The sequence below is a fragment of the Alligator mississippiensis genome, chromosome 5 (assembly GCF_030867095.1).
Source record: "Alligator mississippiensis isolate rAllMis1 chromosome 5, rAllMis1, whole genome shotgun sequence".
Classification (NCBI taxonomy): Eukaryota; Metazoa; Chordata; order Crocodylia; family Alligatoridae; genus Alligator; species Alligator mississippiensis.
Window position 1 is genome coordinate 51,132,690 of NC_081828.1, and position 19,814 is coordinate 51,152,503.

The 19,814-nt window shown below is 46.7% G+C and overlaps 2 protein-coding genes across 4 annotated transcripts in view; both read left to right on the forward strand.

Moving 5' to 3' along the window:
• FAM20B (FAM20B glycosaminoglycan xylosylkinase) overlaps positions 1–8,459 on the forward strand; it is a 41,224-nt gene extending 32,765 nt beyond the window's left edge. For both annotated transcript variants that reach the window (XM_059728354.1, XM_006276822.4), the window contains exons 7-8: positions 1,626–1,685; positions 4,568–8,459. In XM_059728354.1, coding sequence (XP_059584337.1) covers positions 1,626–1,685; positions 4,568–4,799 — 292 coding nt within the window. In that variant the 3' untranslated portion in view covers positions 4,800–8,459. The remainder of the gene's footprint in view (positions 1–1,625; positions 1,686–4,567) is intronic.
• An 88-nt stretch (positions 8,460–8,547) lies between these two features.
• On the forward strand, positions 8,548–19,500 carry TOR3A (torsin family 3 member A). 2 transcript variants are annotated; one of them, XM_014596014.3, is made up of 6 exons: positions 8,548–13,113; positions 14,043–14,138; positions 15,117–15,382; positions 16,179–16,354; positions 17,290–17,414; positions 18,512–19,500. In XM_014596014.3, the coding sequence occupies exons 1-6, from the start codon at positions 12,828–12,830 to the stop codon at positions 18,760–18,762; spliced, it is 1,200 nt and encodes a 399-aa protein (XP_014451500.1). In that variant the 5' UTR covers positions 8,548–12,827; the 3' UTR covers positions 18,763–19,500. The 2 variants fall into 2 exon arrangements, with proteins under 2 accessions (XP_014451500.1, XP_019355810.1); XM_019500265.2 differs by having other exon boundaries at positions 17,296–17,414.
• Positions 19,501–19,814: the final 314 nt, after the last annotated feature.

The window sequence follows — 19,814 nt, forward strand, 5'->3', positions numbered from 1 at the left end:
TCCCCCACTAGTCTCCTAAGCTCATTGAAGTTGGCCCTTCTGAAGTCAAGGGCTTTAGCCTTGGTGTGAGCCCTAGACGCCCTGCATTGGATAATGAAATCCAGCAGGTGATGATTGCTATTGCCCAGTTGGTCAAGGACCTGCAGTCCCCTCACCAGGTCATCCCCCATGGCCAGGACCAGGTCCAGCAAGGTGTTACCCCTAGTGGGGCTGTGCACTTCCTGGATAAGGTGAAGGTCCTGTAATACAGCCAGGAACCTATGCGAGTGGTCAGACCTGTCTGTCTGCTCCTCCCAGCAAATGTCTGGGTAGTTTAGGTCACCCATGACAATAACGTCCCTTGACCTAACCGCCTCCATAAGCTGACTGGAGAAGTCCCAGTCCAGCTCTTCCCCCTGGTTGGGTGGTCTGTAGCAGACACCCACTGTAAGGTCCCTTTCGCCACGCCCCCTTGTAGTTTGACCCATAGTGTCTCTGCCTGACCCTCCTGTAACCCAAAGCTAATCCTTGATGATGTGAGGTGCTCTTTGACATAGAGCGCAACCCCCCCACCTTTCCTCTCTGTCCTGTCTCTTCTATATAGGGTGTACCCCTGAATGCCCACTGCCCAGTCGTAGGTAGGGTCCCACCAGGTTTGTGTGAGCCCTACTAAGTCTGGGTTCTTACTTGCAATCAGGAGGCACAGTTCCTCCTGCTTACATCCCATACTACAAGCATTAGTGTAGAGGCACATGAGGCCTCCTGAGGGTGCTCGTGCCTTCCTCCCGCTCCCAGGACATTATAGTTATCTATGTTCATATGCTCATAACCTTCTAAAATAATTTCCTTTTGGGGCCTCCCAATCCTGGAAGTGGGTTTTTACAGTTTGTATAAAGCCTTTTTAGCTGCCTTAATGAATAGAGAATAGAAAAATATACTCCAGCACTTTAAGACACATTGTGTTTATTAGTAACTCAGACAACTGAGCAGAATAGCTTCAGACTTTTTTAGTAAATGGACCTTATTAAAGACCAGGCTTTTTGTTAGGAACATTTAAAATTAATGTATGACAGAAAAAAAAACTTTGGTTAAAGTTTCTTTGGCATCTTTTTAGATGAGACCTGAAATATGCTATGGAGTCCTTTTGGCAGTTCTTCAGTTGAGTGATCATAATGGGCTGAATTTAGTCACCTTCTTGTATGCCAGACTGTTGGCCTAAGATTGGTCAGCTGTAGCATCTGAATGTGTCAGTTGGCTGTTCATTCATTCCCTGTCTAGCAATGTCAGGGGGGTGATACTTTTTCTCTTTTGAGCCAGATTCATAACTTACTTTTCTCCCCTTCTTAGCATAGCAGCATAGGCTTATATTATTAAAGTCCTTCACAATGTGTTTGTGAAATGTCTGGGCAGAGTAAGGGACTAGATAAGCTGAAGTGGCTGTTGCTGTTTGTCAAGTGCATTAGTATGGACTGTTGGTAATTGCATATGAAATTGGTCATGGCTTGATTGTATTTTCATTTAAATGATTTGAGCTGTTGGAGCATGAAATTGTCTGGTATTGATTTCAAATTCCTTATAAAACCTGGTGCGGTTTAAAAGGGTGCTGAGTGTTCATTTGCTTCTGATTTTTTTTTTTTTTCTTTCAGTTTTGGAAACCCCTCCCTGGATGAAAGAAGTATCCTAGCTCCTCTTTATCAGTGCTGCATGTAAGTAAAGCACAGGTTGTACTTTTCTGAAACTGTCAAATCAGGGGTGCAATGAAATTCGTAGCAGTTAAGTCTTCTGGCAACCTGGAGACTTGCATTTTATACACTGAATTTATGCACCTCTCTTAGATGCTCTTTTTATGTGTTTATTACAAGAGCGCTCAGGAAACTAAGAAACACATATTTATTAAAGCAGTAAATCAAAGTGAAGAGTATGGAGGATTGGGTAGACTGATTGTGGGAAGTGGAATCTTTCATTTTTAGGTCACTGGTTCAAATCTGTTCTAGCTCAGTAATGACTAGTAGCCTTTATCTGCAGCTGTCCAGTGGCTTTTGAGAAATGAGATGGTCACTGTCTGGTTCCTTCTGGAGAAGTGTTTGCATTGCACTTGAAGTTCTGGCTGACACAAGCTGAGGACTGGAGATTCATGGCAACTAACCCACCTGCATCCCTAGATGCACCTCAGCATGGTTCAGAAGGGACAACTGCAGGGCTGTTTGTGCAAGGTTATACTGCTGCTGTCTGTGGTGCTTGCTCTATAGACTTGTAGAAGAAATCGGATTTCAGAGCTGTTGATCACTTTGACCCTGCAACTTGCATTCCTCCTCCTCCTCCTCTCTCTCTCTCTCTTCCCCCCGCAGCCCCCTGCACCTTTTTCTTTTTTTGTGTGTGTACTGGGTTCAGTGGCCCCTTCTTCACTGGAGTAGGCAGGCCTTTCTTTGCTTTGAAGGTTCTGCTCAGTTGTCGTCTTCTTTCATATGGCTGCCTTGGAGCAACAGTTTTAAGTCCAATTTAAGGTTAGTTAATCAGTCTAATGCTCTTGAGGAAAGGGAATGTATCTCTGCACTGTCACTGTCAAATTTGTATAGAGGGCAGAGTGTTATTATGTGGTCCACAGTTTGATTAGGATTGCCACAGTCACATTTTGCAGAACTCCTAATATACCATTTGTGCATCAAGTGACCACAGCAGCCATGCCTGGTTCAGATAGTGACGGAGATGCAGGGACACTTTGAGAAGGGGAAGAGAGGCATTAATTTGCTGAACATGCTGGTTTGAGACAAAACAGTCTGAAAAATGAAAAATGCTTTCAAAATAGGCCAGTCCAGCAGGGGTACCTTGCGTGGCTTTTCAGGAATCCAGTTTGTCTCCCAAATTCTTCAGAGCCTGTGGAAATCGCACCTTGTTGTGCATTAGCAGGTGCATGACTAATAGATCAAAGGAGGTGATGCTCCCCCTCTATGCGGCACTGGTCAGGCCGCAGTTGGAGTACTGTGTCCAGTTTTGGGCACCACACTTCAAGAGGGACGTGGGGAATCTCGAGAGGGTCCAGAGGAGAGCCACTTGCATGATTAGTGGCCTTCGTGATAGACCCTACGAGGGGAGGTTGAGAGAACTGAATCTCTTCAGCCTTCACAAGAGACGGCTGAGGGGAGATCTTGTGGCCTCCTGTAAATTTTATTAGGGGAGGTCAACAGGGAATAGGGGAAGCACTGTTTACTAAGGTGCCCCAGGGAGTGACTAGGAATAACAGGTGTAAACTAGTTGAGAGTGGATTTAGGTTAGATATTAGGAAGAAATTTTTCACAGTAAGGGTGGCCAGGATCTGGAATGGGCTTCCAAGAGAGGTGGTGCTATCACCTAGCTTGGAGGTCTTCAAGAAGAGGCTAGATAGTCACCTGGCTGGCATCATCTGATCTCGGTCCTCTTTCCTTCCAGGGACAGGGGGTCGGACACGATGATCCATTGTGGTCCCTTCCGACTACAATCTATGAATCTATGAATCAGGAGCTCAGTCCCTGTGTACTGTAAGCAGAGCCATATGTACGGTACTTGACTTAAGCTCTTGTGTAAGCCCACCAGTTTGTGTAGCACACTGAAGTCTGTCAAAAACTGAAATTTCAGTAGCAGTATGAAATGAATTGAAGGCTTTTTGATAAGTCACTTAACTTCCCTCATTTTCCATAGTTACTTAATGTTTTTATTTCTTGTTTTGTGTGGACCTTCAAAGTCTCTCTCTCTTATCCTGAGCTCCTCCAAACACATGCCTAGAAGAGAGGTTCAGAGGAAACTCCACATCCTTGCACCTCCCAGCTCCTCTGATCACCCTTTCCTCTGACCAGTCTAAAACAGCTCTAGACAGACAAGCCATCAGGCAGAACGTTACACAGGAGCCATGTACCTGTGCTAAAATCTAGCATTTATTATGGAACTGTCAGTCCCCTGAGTAGTACTGTATAACACTGATGCTACCACCTTTCCCCTCATACTCAGGGACTCAGTGTTGCAACTTTTGGACACCATCAGGTATCAGGACATCAGCTGAAACAAAGTTTACAACAGTGGGATGGAAGGAACCTCAGAAGATTCCCTAGAAGAAAACAATTCAAATCTGAGAGATGAAACGGCAAAGTAGAAAGCATTGACTTTGTATGGAATAGTAATCATGTGATCCTTTTCTGAGCTGTGACTGATCCTTGGCCGGTGAAGTTCTGACTAGAGTAGCAGTGAGCTGTCTCCAAATGTTGCTTTTGATTAGCAGCCAGATTCACTTTGTTCCTTCTGCCAGCTCTGTCTGGAAGGTTCCAAGATCTAACCATCTCGGAGCTTCCTTACTAGCTGTCAGAAGGAGATTTGCATCACATTTGATGATTATCCCTTCATTTTCATTTGCTACCAAACAGTTTAGGTCTTGCTTATGTTATAAATGCAGCTAAATTCAGGGAGGGACTCAGTCATTACATGACTTACTCCTATCTATTTAGGCATAACCACATTGTAACAGATCCCTCAGCAAGCTGGCTTTATGGAAACGTTCTTGGGACCTTAACTTGGAAAGACCTGTGTGTGCTGGTGTGACATTCATTTCTTTCTCTTCCAGCATCCGGGTTTCCACCTGGAACAGGCTAAACTACCTGAAGAACGGAGTGTTGAAGTCTGCCTTAAAAACTGCCATGTCTCATGACCCTATCTCACCAGTGCTTTCTGACCCTCACCTGGATGCCCTGGACCAGCGGCTCTTGAGCATCCTAGCTACAGTGAAGCAGTGCACAGACCAGTTTGGGCCAGATGTTGTACTGGTAGAAGACAGGATGACTCTATCTCATTTGTAATTTTAATGGGAAACAGATGAAACTCCTTTTTTAAAACATGAATGATAGAAAAACAGCACAATCAGTTCTGAATGGTTGTGGCCAGGATGGACTGGAAATGAATGGAACAGCTTCTAAGCCAGAGATAAAAGGTGATGGGGATTTTTTTATCTTGAGCTGGCAGCACTGAAAGAAGGTAGAAAGTTTGGGAGCCTTCGGACAGCTGGGTATCTGAAGTGGCAGTTTGGGCATTATGGAGTGTCCATTACCACAGGTGGATGTTGCACTGGGAAAATACAGTTCCTGGTGTTAATGGAAGAGTGGAGTACAGAGATCAATACATGGACTGGTTCTATAGGGGATAACAGAGATGAACAATTACAGTTCTCTTCCCCTTCATTTCCCTGCCACCCACTTCCAGTATGCTCCTATGAGGTTCTAGTCCGATTCAGGGTTGTATATAATCAGCTATGAGCTGGTTAGGTATTTTACTACTTCTTTTAAAAAAGAGGAAGTGGTAAATAAAATAATTATTAAACTGAATGCTTGCACTCCCTCCTGGGGTGGAACATTCTTATGAACACCTTTTAGGGGTGAGAGAAGATGCATCTAGAGCTCAGCTATCCCTTCATTACTTACAAGCTGGGAAGAGGGGCCTGCTTCACCTGTGGTGATAATTCAGTGTTGCCATTGGAGTCCTGGTGATGTCACCCATGAGGCTGAAAGATGAAGGAGGGGATAGGATTGTTTTACAGCACATGCTTACAAGTTAATGCAAGTTCCCAGAGGAAATTGCTACCTGGACCAACTGCTACTTTCTATTTTATAAGGACTATAGCAAGGTCTGCACAGAGAAAATATCCCCATCATTCTTCATCCACATCAACCAAATTTCTCCTTGAATTGTAGCTGAGAAGCAGGATAAAATCCACTCAGGAACAGGTTCCATGTAGCTAATTTATCCCCCTTGACATAGGCCCTGTAAACAGGGATAGCTGCCTGGATCATTCAAACAAGGAAAAAGCTCCTCACCGAACTTCTCAAATAACCAACAGTTGCAAACAGGTCTTGAAGAGTAGAGAGCATTGGTTGGTGGACTCTGCTCCCTGTTCATGTATCCCACGAAGGGCTAAAGTCCTTCTCACTCAGAACAGCGATTACAGTTTTTGGTGCTGCTGGTTTTACAGATGGCTGGACATCTGCTTATCAGTCCTTCCCTCTACCTGGCCCTTCATGTGGCTGAGTTCTTAAACTATGAGCAACATTAGTCAGCTTCCTTCTATTTCCTGTTCCCTGGTGGGGTTGTCTTGGAAATCCCACCTGGTACCGGTTTGAGATAAATTAATGTAAGAGAAAACTGATACTAATGAATAATGGGGCCTGCCGTAAGATTGACAAGTTCTGCTCAGGTTTTGCTGTGTAGCTGTCTGTGTACCTCATTCTTGACTTGTTATACACTTACACTCGTATTGGGTCAGCCTTCAGTAGAGTATAAAAGCCACTAACTTAGGGCCACAAAGTTCATCTCAGTTGGGATAAACCAAGGATTTAAATGCAGGGCTTGAGAAGGAAAAGAAGATTTTGCAGTCTATTCCTACTGGCCTTGCATCAGTTTGTAAGTATGAGAAAATAGCACAAAACCTCTCTAAATCTTCCCCCTAATAGCAGGGCTGAACTGAAATCCCTTTGCATGCACTGTTTTACTGGACACAAGAAAAAGAGCAGCAAGTTGGCCTCCATTGCACTGCCTTTCCCAGCCTTCTACAATGTAAATGCATTTGCACATTTGAATCTGGGGTTGTCTCTGCACTGGTGTGGCTGGTAGATGAAGAAATTTTCCTTTCCACAGCAGGGTGGTGTGTTCCTGGAGTACAACAAGGTAGAAATAAAAACAGGTTAGTGTTATAGCTGAACATGCCTGTTGACATAGGAGGTGACTTTGAAAATGCAACTGGTGTTATTCAAAGATGGGGTTGTTTAGACAAAGTGTCTTGAAAGGGGAATTGCTGTAATAATGTCAACACTGACTTTTCATCTGAATGTGAGGGCAGTCTTGTTTCAGTTCCCCTTCGGACAGCAATCCATATCACAGGTCTTTTGCCCAAAATTAGGCATGGGACTGGAATAGTAGTATATGTGACTGGTGAGGGCTGAGGTGCACTGACAGTTGTGGTTTTGTATAGTTTTCAGCCATTTCCTGGGCTTTAAAATAGTGCCTGTCTATTCCAGTTTCACAAGCAGTAAATCCACTCATTAAAGGCTAACTTTGTTTGCTCAGTGAGTTCTCTCCTGACGAGCAGATTGGTCCTCTGGCTTCCATTAGAGCAGAACTGTTTGAGTGGATTAAGTTATTGTATGTGTGGGTGGCCAGTGCTTGAGGAAGAAACTACTTCCATCACTATTGAGTTAATATTGTATGCTGTGTACAGTCTGATTTCAGTTGGTCTGCTATATGGACTCTAGTACTGCTTGGCATCAGGAACAGTGGCAGAATAAGCCCCAAAGTGACAAACAAGTCATTCTAAAGAAAATCAAAGTTATTGTGTGGTGTATTGACATAACATGCTCCCAACAAAACAGAGTAACTTGAGCAAGGAGGGGAGAAGGAAGGGAAAATATTGGCACCTGAAGGCTGTTTTTTCCCTGTTCTGTTTTGGAGCATAAACTCTGAACTCTGACATGTCAGGAGGAGTCTATGTTGGATGGGATTAGGATTTTGATTTGCAGTTTCTTATTAGCATTTGGGTTTTCATTCAAAAATATGATCTTGCAATGAAGTGAAATTAGTGTGAGGAGCTTGTTGTTGCCTTGTTCACTAGCTTCCATCTTCTTGTAGTAAGTTCAGATGTACCCCTTTCTCTGCATGGTGACCATCAGACGCAAAGCACTGTAAAAGAGACTGCTTGCAGTGGGACCTCAGGCAGCAGAAAGAGACTTTGTTCTTCCCTACTTGAAACCAGATTTGTTGCTTTATGGATCAGTTTTGAGGCCAGTGTTGGATTCAGTCATTTTGATAATGAGAGTTCTTTTTTCCTCCAGCAAAAGAGCTTATCAAATGTTGGTTCCAACTAGTAAGCCATCCTAGAGCAGAAATGATGTCATCACTATGCCAACAGGGTCAGTCTTGCCCCTCATTTGTGGGCAGATACTAGGCTCTGTCATTGAGATTTTTATTAAATCCTTTCATTGCATTTGGTTTCAGTCTTATAGGTGCATACAATAAATGACTGGCCCACACTGTTAAAAGGTGGTTGTTTTGGGGATGTTATTAATGGTCTGAGGGCTGAGGCACAGAAATCAAGAACCAATTTAAAAGAGCACCATCAGCCTGCTACTGTTTATCTCCTGCCTCCTGAGTCAGCAGTCAGCATGGAGGGAACACTGAAACCTGCTCTTCTGTGGGCATCTAATGAACTGGAGTATGCATCTTGCCAAGCAAAATTCAACTGAAAACTAATAATTTATTAAGAAGGTAAATTATTTGCGGCAGCTGGAGCGAAACGCTTGAAACAAGCACCTCTTTCGGAACTGCCAGAGGACTGCCCTTGGGAGCAGCTGCACAAATTGAGGTTGTTAAGAAGAAAACAAAACAAATTGTGACTTTCTACTTGTGTGCCCAGGGTCAGACTCTGCATTGTGTGAATAAAGATTTTAATAAAGCAACACTCCTGGATTGTTTAAGTCTCTGTTGCTGTGGTTTCCAACGCACGTGGTGACCAAAACTTTCAAGAGAGTTTGCTGCTGTGTTTGGCAGTTGTTCCTTCAGTAATGGTGTTAATCATATATTTGCCAAAAATGTGCTTTCAGGATTGCGACTGCATGGAATGCAGTTGCAAAAAGCTGTTGTAGTTCAGCAGAGGAACTGTTTCTCAAGTGGGCTCCTCAGAGGAGTCTGTCCATATCCAGGTGGTCTCCAGAGCACAAATATTTTACATTACAAATTGCACCCCAATGCTGTTATGTGGAAGACAGCCAACCTCAGTAGCTCTTTTACCTCCTTAGGCTAATCATTTTGCCCAGAGTAACTGAGAGATGTGTGTTAACTGGGTAGCTTTTTTTTGCAGCTGCAACTTCTGTTGAAACCAGAAGCCTTCATCTCGGAGAAGGCATGAGGCAGCATATATTGGTGAGGACAGAGTCTGATTGGTTTATATTCATTTAGCTTGATATAAAACAGCTAGTAAGAACAAGTTTGTATTGCCTTATTTGTGCCTGCTCATTTTGCAAGTAGTTTTGCACAATTTTAATGAAACCAGCTTTAAAACTTCAATTTAAATCCTATTACATTTTTGTGATGATGATGAGTGCTGAGTTACAGGCAGCTCAGCTTAATTCTGTTACAACTCACTGTTTAGGATTGAGGGTTGGGAGTAGCACCGACAAGCTACTGAGTTTTAGAAATGCTAAAGTCAGAAGAGATTGTGATCCTTGTCAAGGTAAACCAAAGTTCAGCTAGTAAATCCTATACGTAGCTCAGTGACTTGAAGTCTTCACCAGCGGCTTTTCTTTTTAGTCCATCGGGAAAGCCCTGTAGGTTTTGATTAAGCCTGTAGTATTTATAGCAGCCTCTAGATGGCCTTATTACTTACTGGCTTTCTCACACTAACATTGCTCTGCTTTCCAACCAGCTGAAGTGAATGAATCGCCAAACTTATGTGAAAAGTGGTGGTTGCATTTTATCATTAGTCAAGTGTTTTTGACATGAATCCCAGGCTGTGAGCACTCCTAGGGCAGGGGTATGTGATGGGCAGGGAAGATGTTAAACAAGTGAGCCTGTGCTAACCCTAGTAGGTAATAAAAGAGCACAGTGTGTCTGCTCAGTAGTCTGGGGATTTTAAGTCTGGTTTTCAGGGAATTGGTCTCTGCAGGGCCGTCCCTAGGGTATGGCAAATTGAAGCAACTGCTCCAGGCCCTGCGCTTTGGGGAGCCCTGCGGAGCTGGGTGGAGCAGCTGAGGCCCCTCCCGTGAGGCCTGCCTGGTGGTTGTGGCTCTGCCCCATGCCACAGAAGAAGCACAGAGGCTTCCCCTCCTGCCAGGTGCAGGAGAGACCCCAGCCCATGCCTTGCTTTTGCAGGGGTCCCACAGGCCCCACACGGTGTTAAGGGGGCCCCACAATACTGATTTGCCCCAGGCCCTGTACCCTCTTTGGGTCGGCCCTGGGTCTCTGTGACATGTTTCTTACTGACCATCCCACCTTTCCCAGGATTAAAACCTTATTTAGTTTGTGGTTACAGGATTTCCTTTATAGAGAGACCTTTAGGGGCGGGAGGAGAATTGCTGCTTATTGTATTCTCAGGTCATGACAATCTTCCCTCAGGTGGCTGGCAGTATCCGAGACATAATAGAAACCACTGACTTTGTAGTTCCGTTCTGGATTAGTGGATCTGTTGCCTCATAATCAAACATTCTCTTTCTGGCTTGTACTTTGCACTGCCTTTCTTGTGGTTAACTAGCTTCAATTTCCAGCTTTTCAGCCAGCAGCTTAGCAGAGGTCATGGCACTTGCAAATCCCTAGTAATTTACAAGGAAATCCTTTGAGGCTTTAAGCTGGCTTGTATGGTTTGTTCAGTATCCATTTCTACTCCAGCTCACCCCTGGAGTTTTTGAGACTAGACTAGACACACCCTTGTCTAGAATGGTTTACATAGGGATGATCCTGCCTTTAGTGGGGAGGTGGACTAGATGACCTGAGTCTCTTCCAGCCGTACTTTTCTGTGATTCTTTTTGAAGCATTTTACTGATGATGTTGATTTTGTAAATTATATTATGCCAGAGTACCACACTACACAAGAAGTTAGGGCAGCAGGTTTTGAGTATAGCACTTTGGCATCAGTTTGAGCTTTTATTTCTTTAGGCCCCTTTAGGTCTGAGACACAGGCAACTGAAACCAGAGCCTTATAGGCTTCTGATACTTGGTACTTAAAAACAGAGATCATGTCAATTAGGTTCCCCATCGCCTTTCACTTAAGGGTTCTGGAAAGCGATTAGTCACATACTGGTTTATTACATCCCAGTACTAGGGTGAGGCTGTATCAAACATACAGACACTTGGAACTATATAGAAAAAACCCAAAGCTTTAGTACAAGCACTCTTACAGTTTCACTGGGCACATCTACATGTGCATTTACTATACAGTAAATTAAATGTGCAGTAAGCAGATTTAGGCCCAGCGTCTACACGTGCAAGCATTAAAGTGCAGTAATGCTGTTTGGACTGACTTGGGAGTAAAGTTAGTCCCGAGTCAGTCCACACACACACTATTACTGTGTAGTAACATGTCTACACATGCATTACTGCACAGTAATCAGACATAAATTTGCTACCTGCATGATGCAGGTAGCAAATTTACGCCCAAGTCAGCATAAGTTGCCATAGTTACTGCACAGTATGGGCATGCACGTGTAGAGGCGCACCCATACTGTGCAGTAACTTAGGTTGCTGCATGGTAAATGTGCACGTGTGGACACGCCTACTTAGTATAAGACTCAAAGATGGTAAGTTGCAGGGACAAAAATGCCGTCTTGTCAAGGTCTTGAATTCTCTTCCGGCCTCTTCTGCAGATGTTATTCATCACTCCTCTCTGGTAGCTTCACACTCGGGTTCTAATTTCTGTTTTGCTGCTTAAGGAGAGCTGCATTCCAGTGTCAGTAGAATCGTGTGTTAAAGGCGATAAAATCTTCCTTGGTCATAAAACTTTATCTCAGTTCCTGATTTTGCAAAAATAAAATCTATTCCTGGAAAAGCCTTGTCTGTAACAAAAACTTTTGCACAACGAAATTTTTACCTGTCTCTGCTTAAGGAAAAAAAAGAATAAAACGGTATCCTTTCTGCAGTCACTAGGGGGCAGCGCTGGCCGCAGTTTCTCCTGCATGGGAAGCAGCTACAGCTTCTGCTTCCAGGATGGAGGGCAGTCCCTGAGGGTATGCAGGTCCATACTGATCAATGTTTTCCTACCTTTTTGGCTCAAGGCCCCTGCCTTGGAAAATGTCAGCTCTTTGCTTTCACTCACTTTTGACTATGGAAAAATAATAGACCAATTCTTCTGATCAAAGAACTCAGAAAGCTTGCAGCAGGGCTGAATGTTTATGACACTGGATTTCTCTTTTATATCCCTGGGTTCATCTTGAGTCACATTTGCTCACCTGACAGTGCTAACATTGCATGGCATGCGCCCCACCCCTCTTGTACCCTTGCAAGGATTTCAAGGCATCCAGGGCACCCAGGTTGAAAATGACTGATAGAGATACAATGGCATAGGAGAATGTAAGTCAGTGGAAAATGCTGGCCCAGGAGGGGGCCCTGCTGGTTTAGGCAGCTTAGGGCTCGAAACAGAGAGAAAAGCTGTCTCTACTATGCCCTGGGAAAGGGAGTCAGGGGACCCAGCTGACTTAAGGAGCAGAACCCCCCCCCCCCCCCATCCAGATCACTGCAGGCAGAGGGTGCGAGTGAATGGGAGGGATTGTGGGGGGGGGATCAGTTGCTGTCAGGCAAAGTGGTGGCATCATAGGCATGAGAGCAGGAGGCAGCCTGCGTGCCACTGTGAGAGCTATAGTGAAAGAACCTCATATTCAGTAGACTTGCCTGAGCTGTTGCAGAGCTGGTGCACCCCTTCCCTGCCCCCCTTCCTACCCCAGATATGGCCAGGGCCTTGCCAGTCCAGGTTAAACACCGGGGATGTCACGTCTCTGCAGGTTTAAGCAGGCAGCTGCTCTTAGCAGTTCCTTCCCCAGCTTCCCTTCCAGACATGGGAGGAGCAACTGAACCGCACCCTCCCATTATACATTGACAGACCTCACTGCTGCTGCTGCCCAACTGTTGTGTCACTGGAACAGAGCAGCTGGTCCCCAAGGCAACTCCAATAGCAGACAGAGGGGAAGTGAGATCACTGGTCTGGCAGCTTAGCAATTGAAAGGCAAATGGAAAAATCTGGGGGCAAAGTTAGGCTGGGCTGTGTGAGATCAAGAGCAGCTGTCACAGCTGGGGTGAGAGGGAGGGAGGGTGCTGCTTAGACACAGCCTTCATAGTAACTGAGTCCTGCCTCCGTGACCATGGTGGGTTGGGGTCCCACCCATCTCCCTCTGCTGACTTGTGCCCTCTTCCTATTGCTGTGGAGGTCTGATGGGCTTGTAGGGAGAGGCAGGCACTGGGGACCCAAGGAAGACCAGACACACACCATAGGGAAGGGGATGCAGCTTGGCCATGACGAGACCATGAAGAGGCACCTTGACACCATGCACACCCTGTCCAGGCAGTACTGGCAATACCTGGCTTGTGGACTGTGGCAGGCAAGCTGCAAAGGAGAGGAAAACGAGCAGGCTGACATGGATCAAGAGGGTAAGGAGCTGTTGCATATCTGCCTCCCTGCCCTAGCTTCAGTAATAATGGATGTAGACATCCCCCTCTATGCCCCTGCCCGCAGCCAATGTTCTTCTGTGTAGAGCATCTCTTGGGTTTGGAGCTGTCAGCTTGGGGGGCTGTGCTGATGCACACTACTCCTGCACCATGGGCTCAGATGGGAAACATCACTACCACTGGGTGAAACAGACTAATGCCCACGCTGGGATTGCTCAGCCATTGTCAGTCATCACAGGCCCATTATATTGTCTGACAGCAGCTAAACTAACTTGTCAGTACGCTTCAACTACGAATCAGGTGTGCACTGATTTCTTGCTACCAAAGCCAGTGTCTGTTGTGTGGGCAGGTGAAGTGCTGCTGTACCTCAGGTGGTGCCTTTGTATGTCTCTAGGTTCATTACTGCTGGTAACGTGAGGTATCGTTGGCGTGCGCTGTTGCTGGCAGCATTAACACACTGCTTCCATACACCCAGAGGGTAAAGCGCTAGCAGTTGTCAGGCAGTGCTGAGGCCCTGCACATGATGAGATTCATTTACTGGGGCTCATGTAGTTGTATCCAAGACGCATCATGTGGGGCAAGGCAGCGGTCTCTCTCCAGCAGGGTTAGAGAAAGCCTAGCCTAATGTGGCAACATGGCAGTCTGTATTTGGATTTTTGCCTCCCCTTCTAGCATTCTTCTCAGGGGGTGGTCATGTTTACATGCATAATAGGGCAGCTGGCCTCCATCCAGTACCTGCTCTGTGTCATGGCAGATACCATGTCACTGGTGGTTGTTTTGTGGCTACAAGTGCTGGTGTCTGACATCTACCACGTGCCTGGGTAACACAAGAATGAGAGTGAAGAGCTTATCTCCCAAGATGCAAACACTCTACTGGTCCCTTTCCTTTCTTACCGGTACTCCTTTCCTAGGGTGGAGTTTGCCCCTGGAGATGTTATCCAGCTGGTACTGTAGCTTCAGCAAATGCTGTGAGACAGGAGACTGCAGAGTAACCAACAACATCACAGGTAAAGGCCCTGGAGAGAGGCCCAATGTTGGGAGGGGGTCCTACACTGGGACTTGCAAGACCTGGAGTCAATTCTACCATGGTATTCCTGTGTGAGACCTTGGGCAAATCACTTAGTCCCTTCTGTGCCTTAGTTGTCCCCTCTGTAAAATGGGGATAACAGTACCACCCTGCCATTAATGCAGTGAAGGCTGTGTGCTGCCCAGATCCCATGGTAACAGGGTACCTGAGAGGGTTTTCTAGTCAGCTGGAGTAAAAACCTGATTCTCAGCCTCTATAGCTAAGGGCAAATGGCCTTTCTTACCCAGGTGCTGAGCTTGTTGCAGTGCTGGGGGAAACATGGCTGGTCCCATTCAGAATGTTCTCTGCCTTGTGGAAGTGGGATGCACTGTCCCTTATCTTACTGCAAAACCTGAAGGGTCCAGGGCCAAGGACTTTCTGGAGGTCCTAAAATGGTGCCATTGCTCCCCAGTCACCCCTTTGTATGGAAGGGAGAGGCAACCCTGTCCCATGTATGCTGCTAAGCCATTCCCCTTCTCCAAATTCCAGTCCTAAAGGCAAATACTGAGGAAGCCCATGTAAAAGTGCCTCTAGCCAGGAGTGGCCTGATAATCCAGGCCAAACAACTTCTCCCTGACTTAGTTTTCAACTCTGGAAAATGAGGGTGATACTTAATGCCTACAAAAGAACACTGAACTCTTCAGGTGCAGTTAAGTGACTTGCCCTGGTCAGTGGCAAACCTAGGAATGGAGTTTCAAAGTTGTGATCTCCAGCCCTGTGATCAGATGGTTAGATGTGTTCCAGTCTGGCCCTACATTAATACTGCTGCGCAGTCCCCTCAATGATGCCTTTCCTCCAGCAATGCAAGGCAGAAAGGCTCAGGTCTTGGCAAAAATGCTGCAAAGCAGCCTCTGTGCTTGTTCCTGCCAGACTGCTTACAGGGAGCTTGGTGCTAATGCCACATGCTCTCATTCTCCAGGGTTAGAGTCCGACCTGAACAGGAGGCTGCATGGGCAGCACCTGGCAAGGAAGGTCATTCTGAGAGCAGTGAGAGGGTTCCTGCAGCGCCCTCAGCCAGAGAAGGCGCTGGCCCTGTCGTTCCACGGCTGGTCAGGCACTGGAAAGAATTTTGTGGCGCGGATGATTGCTGATCACCTGTACCGAGATGGGCTGAAGAGCGAGTGTGTTAAAGTCTTTATCTCGCTTTTTCACTTCCCACATCCTGTGTACTTGGACTCCTACAAGGTGAGAGCTGGGCAAATCTGCTGTGCAGGCACAGCAGGGGAATCCCTTACTGCTTGTTCAGTCCCAAACTTGGCACAGCTTGTGGCAAAGGAGAAGGGCAGGAGCACTGGATGAGGGAGAACCCAATGCTGCTCCCCACAAGCTGGTGTATGCTGGCTAGTGGCAAGATCACAGCCGCTGTATTCAGATTAGGGATCAGAAGTATAGTGAGGGGAGCGAGAGGCACCTGCCCCAGGCATCCAGTTAGGAATAGGGCTAGAATTTGCCTCCCCACATACACCCCCCCCCCTCCCCACACCCACACCCCCCAGAAGAGCCTGTACTCCAGCAGCAAGAGCAGGCCCACAACTTACCCATCCTGGGAACTCCAGCAGTCCCTGGCTGCTGCTGCTGCAGCTTTAAGAGCCAGGACAACCAGAGTATACATGGGTGGCAGCAGCTCAGCTGGGGACCATTGAGGAGTCCCTGGCTTGGGTAAGGCTGCTGTGCACTGTCCCCCTCCCTGAACTCTCCTCTGCTCTTGGAACAAACACCCACCTACCCACCTCTTTCCTCCTCCCCCAGATCTCCTGCAGGGTTTGCCCAGGACTCGTGCTCCACTTGTTACACCTCTTTTAGGGATGGGAGCATGAGAGGCTGCCTGAAAGCAGGATGCTTGACAGGTACACCCTCACCCATGGTGGGGTGGTGCTGGAAGTGAACATTACTTGCCCTTCATGCAGAACTCTACTCCCCACCCAAGTCCTAGCTATCACTTCTGCCCGGCAGCTCATGTGGCTTTTGTGCTGATTTGCAGGTTCAGCTGAAGAAGCAAATCGGTGAGACGGTGAAGCTCTGTGAGCAGGCCCTGTTTATCTTTGATGAGGCAGAGAAGCTTCACACAGACCTGCTGGATACCATCAAACCCTGCATGGATCACTATGACAGCATTGGCCAGGTGGACTACAGGAGGTCCATCTTCTTATTTCTCAGGTGACTATCAGAGGCCACATGAAGGGGCAGGTTAACATCCAGGTTGATGGCCCAGGTCTGGCAAGCCTCTTACAGGAATGTTGCTTGACTTGGCTGTTACTCACCTGCCAGGCTCAACACCAAACCATTCTATGGCTCAAGTCCCAAAGCGGCGAATAATACATCTCCAGTGCTAAAAGGCTTCTGTCCTGGCCAGTTGCAGGGAGAAAGGTGGGAGAAGCAGCTCTCAGGACAGAAAGCAAACTAACCATTAGCAGAGGAGTTGGGAAGAATGAAAATAGGCATTGGAGCTCATAGGGGGAAATGGCAGAGCCTTCTAGAGCTTCAGCTATGAGGGAGTGAACATCTACTCCCCACACCAGCATTTCCAGAGTTCCCAGAGCCTCTTGGGATGGGTAGGGAGAACCATGTATGTATCCACCAGTCTTCTCCATCTTCCCCTGGAGGAGGCTACCCAGTTCTGCTCTCCATTGTGTGCAGCTGTCTGGGAAGAGGGGGCTCCCCTTAAATCAGACCTGGGAATCCAGTAGAAAAGGAGCTTGGTTTTCTTGGAGGAAGAACACAGGTCCCTCAATATGTCCCTCAGACTTGAGCACTAGCTCTTCCACAGAACAGGCAGAGCACCCTGAGACATGGGCCTAGGGCAGAAGGCTGCACATGCTGGTTGACTAGTACTGGAGAAAGTGTGATTCTGTGGGATGTGAGGGTGGCCAAGTTGCAGCATGTGTGCTAGAACTGGCATGGGAAGCTGCTGTGCATGGGATGTGACATGCAGCAATTAGGGCAGAGAGCACAGGACAAGAAGCAGAAAGCAGAGCAGCAGATGGGGCAGGAGAAGAGAATGAGTGCTGGGCTAACTTGTGGCACACCTGCCAGAAAGGCTAGCCCCCACTGCTGTGGGAAATAGGAGTTAAAACTGTTCCTTCCCTTCCCAGTAATAGTGGTGGCAACACCATCAATGAAGTGGCTTTGGATTTTTGGCGAGCTGGACGGGCCAGGGAAGAAATCACCATGGATTACTTGGAGCAGCCCCTGCGGACGGAGCTGAAGGAGGCCCCAGGTAATTGCACCAGTTGCTGTGGAGCCATTTTAGAGTTCTGCCATCGGAACGTCTCTGTGTTGGTCAGAGCTGGAGACAGCACTGAGGGCACTTGCAGCACAGCAACCTAACTTACTCCACACTGTTTTGGGGGTCAGGGTTCTCCCTATCTACAGCCATTCAGTGCTAGACTCAAGGTTGTTGGGAGGTGGGCTGCAAGCACCCTAATGCCCCTGTAGGCACGTGCTGCCGTAGTCAGACATGTCCATAACCATGGAGTCCTATTTGAGCTGCTCAATTTTTCTTGCTACCATTCACAGTGTAAGTGTGCTGATGCCCTTCTCACTTGTGGGCCCAGATTGGGGAGGCAGACTTAGGGCACTTTTCCCATCTCTTCTCCCCAGCATTTCCTGCTGGTGAGCTTAAGCAGTTCCTGGCTCTTGTAAATCCTGTTCCTAGGTGCCTCTCTACATCTGCGCTGAAAGGGAAGCCAGGCACCTAAATTAGGGCTGAGTATGCTTACCACATCTTCCCTTTTGACTTTCCCTCACTTACTCATGAAAAACAGCCTAGTAGTGATAATGTCCTGAAACTATCTTTGAGGCAAGCACAACTTGTCCATAGTGATGCAAGCAGGTTCCATGTATCAGCTGCAGAAACTGTAAATTCTGGCCAAATTTCCTCCCACTGGGAAGTGGCAAGCTGTGAAATGCACCTCATTCCCTTTCCCAGCTGAATATCTGAGTTGCATCCAAGACTCCTTCCTTCAGTACAGAAGGACCTTTCATTTACCAAGGGATGCCTATAAGTAAATTCCAACAAAATGGAACTAACTACAAAAACAGCATACTGTAGAAGGTCTGAACTATGTCCTTAATAGCCAACTGGTTAGTAGAGTTCCATTATTATTTGCATCTTCCATCTCAGGCAGCACAAACAGCTCCAAAATACACTGCTAAATGCAGGGTCAATAGGCATCTTATAGACTAAATCAGAAATGCATAAGCTTTTGAGAGCCAGAGCTCACTTAGTCAGATGCTATGGAAGGATGTGCAGAGAGAAGGTTCTCAAGAAGAGTGATTTGCTAAGTGTCCTTGTTGGTTTGTCTTTCATTGCAGGAACTGCCTTTGCCCATAGTCACCTTCTTGAAGAGAACCTCATTGACTTCTTTGTGCCATTCTTGCCCCTGGAGTTTCATCATGTGAAGCTGTGTGCTCGAGATGCTTTCGTGGTCCAGGGACTTCCATACACAGAGACAGCACTCGATGAGGTGGCCAGAATGATGGTATTTGTGCCTAAAGACAAGAGGCTCTTCTCTGCCCAGGGCTGTAAATCAGTGTCCCAGCGCATCAACTATATTCTCCCCTGAACATGAGCTGTGGGCTGCCTCGCTTGCACAAGCTGAATACAGATTCACCACTTGTGCAGTAATGGGAACTTGAAGTTCTTACAGCAGGGGTCAATGTAGCAGGAGAAGCTGGAGCCTTCCACTTTTTGGCACAGCTCAGGATTTGCAGCTGTATGACACTCCTACAGCCTTGATTTGGCAGAATGAGCAGGATGCACGGCCAGCCTGGCCTTCTGGAAGCCTCATCGTGTAGCAGGCAACTCCAAGTGCTGGACGATCATTTTCTGCTAATGGAAATGTTTGGTTGGTTTTCTTTCATATCAGCAGAGTAGGCTGTATAAGAGCTTTGGTTTGCTGTGGTTCTGGGCATCCTAATTACTGTCCTGGGGATGTCTGGTAGATGTTACTTGTGGTGCTTTTCCTCCAGCCCCTCCCCTGTAAGTCATTTACAAGAGTTAAGTCAAATGAAATGCTACTCAACCTTTGCACAGCCAGTCAGGAAGGACTCTGTCATTCAGGGATTCAGTCTTCAAGAGTAATTGATCTGCCAGCAACTTTCTAAGCCTTAATAAAGACTACCCCTTGCCTGCACAGAAGATAAAACCCCAAAGTATGGGGGAAGTTACAGGTGTGAGCTGAGGGATGTGGGTGTGGGATCACTCCGAAGTCTTCTCAAAGTCTTCTATGGATGTGTGGCACAAGTTCAAGGTGCACTAGTTGTTTGGGGCAATTTAAGATTAAAAACTGTTTTTAAAAGTGTTTTTAAATATTCTTTCCCTTAAAAGCTGTTCTCTTTACTGGTAGAAAGTATATTAGTGATACAATGTCACTAGTGGTTTTAAACCCAGAACGGGTACCTAAACCTCTGCCCTGGAGACAAAAGTACTCATTTACATGGTTAGCATCATCCCATTCAGGCAACTTTTCCAGGACTCAAATTGCATCTTAAGGGCAATCAGGGTGAGCTTTCTTCTGATTAGCTGTTGCTGCAAGTGTACTGTTAGTGCTGCTGACTTAGGGACCTTGTTTTTGAGAGCTGGCTGGAGTACAAGGTAGCAGATATCCTCTCTCTG

Bases quoted from the DNA above. Each gene is read 5' to 3' on its own strand.
- TOR3A (XM_014596014.3), top strand. From the start codon at position 12,828: ATGGTGGGTTGGGGTCCCACCCATCTCCCTCTGCTGACTTGTGCCCTC. The intron at 13,114-14,042 runs GTAAGGAGCTGT...CTCCTTTCCTAG, and splicing joins GGCTGACATGGATCAAGAGG to GGTGGAGTTTGCCCCTGGAG. The intron at 17,415-18,511 runs GTAATTGCACCA...CTTTCATTGCAG, and splicing joins GGAGCTGAAGGAGGCCCCAG to GAACTGCCTTTGCCCATAGT.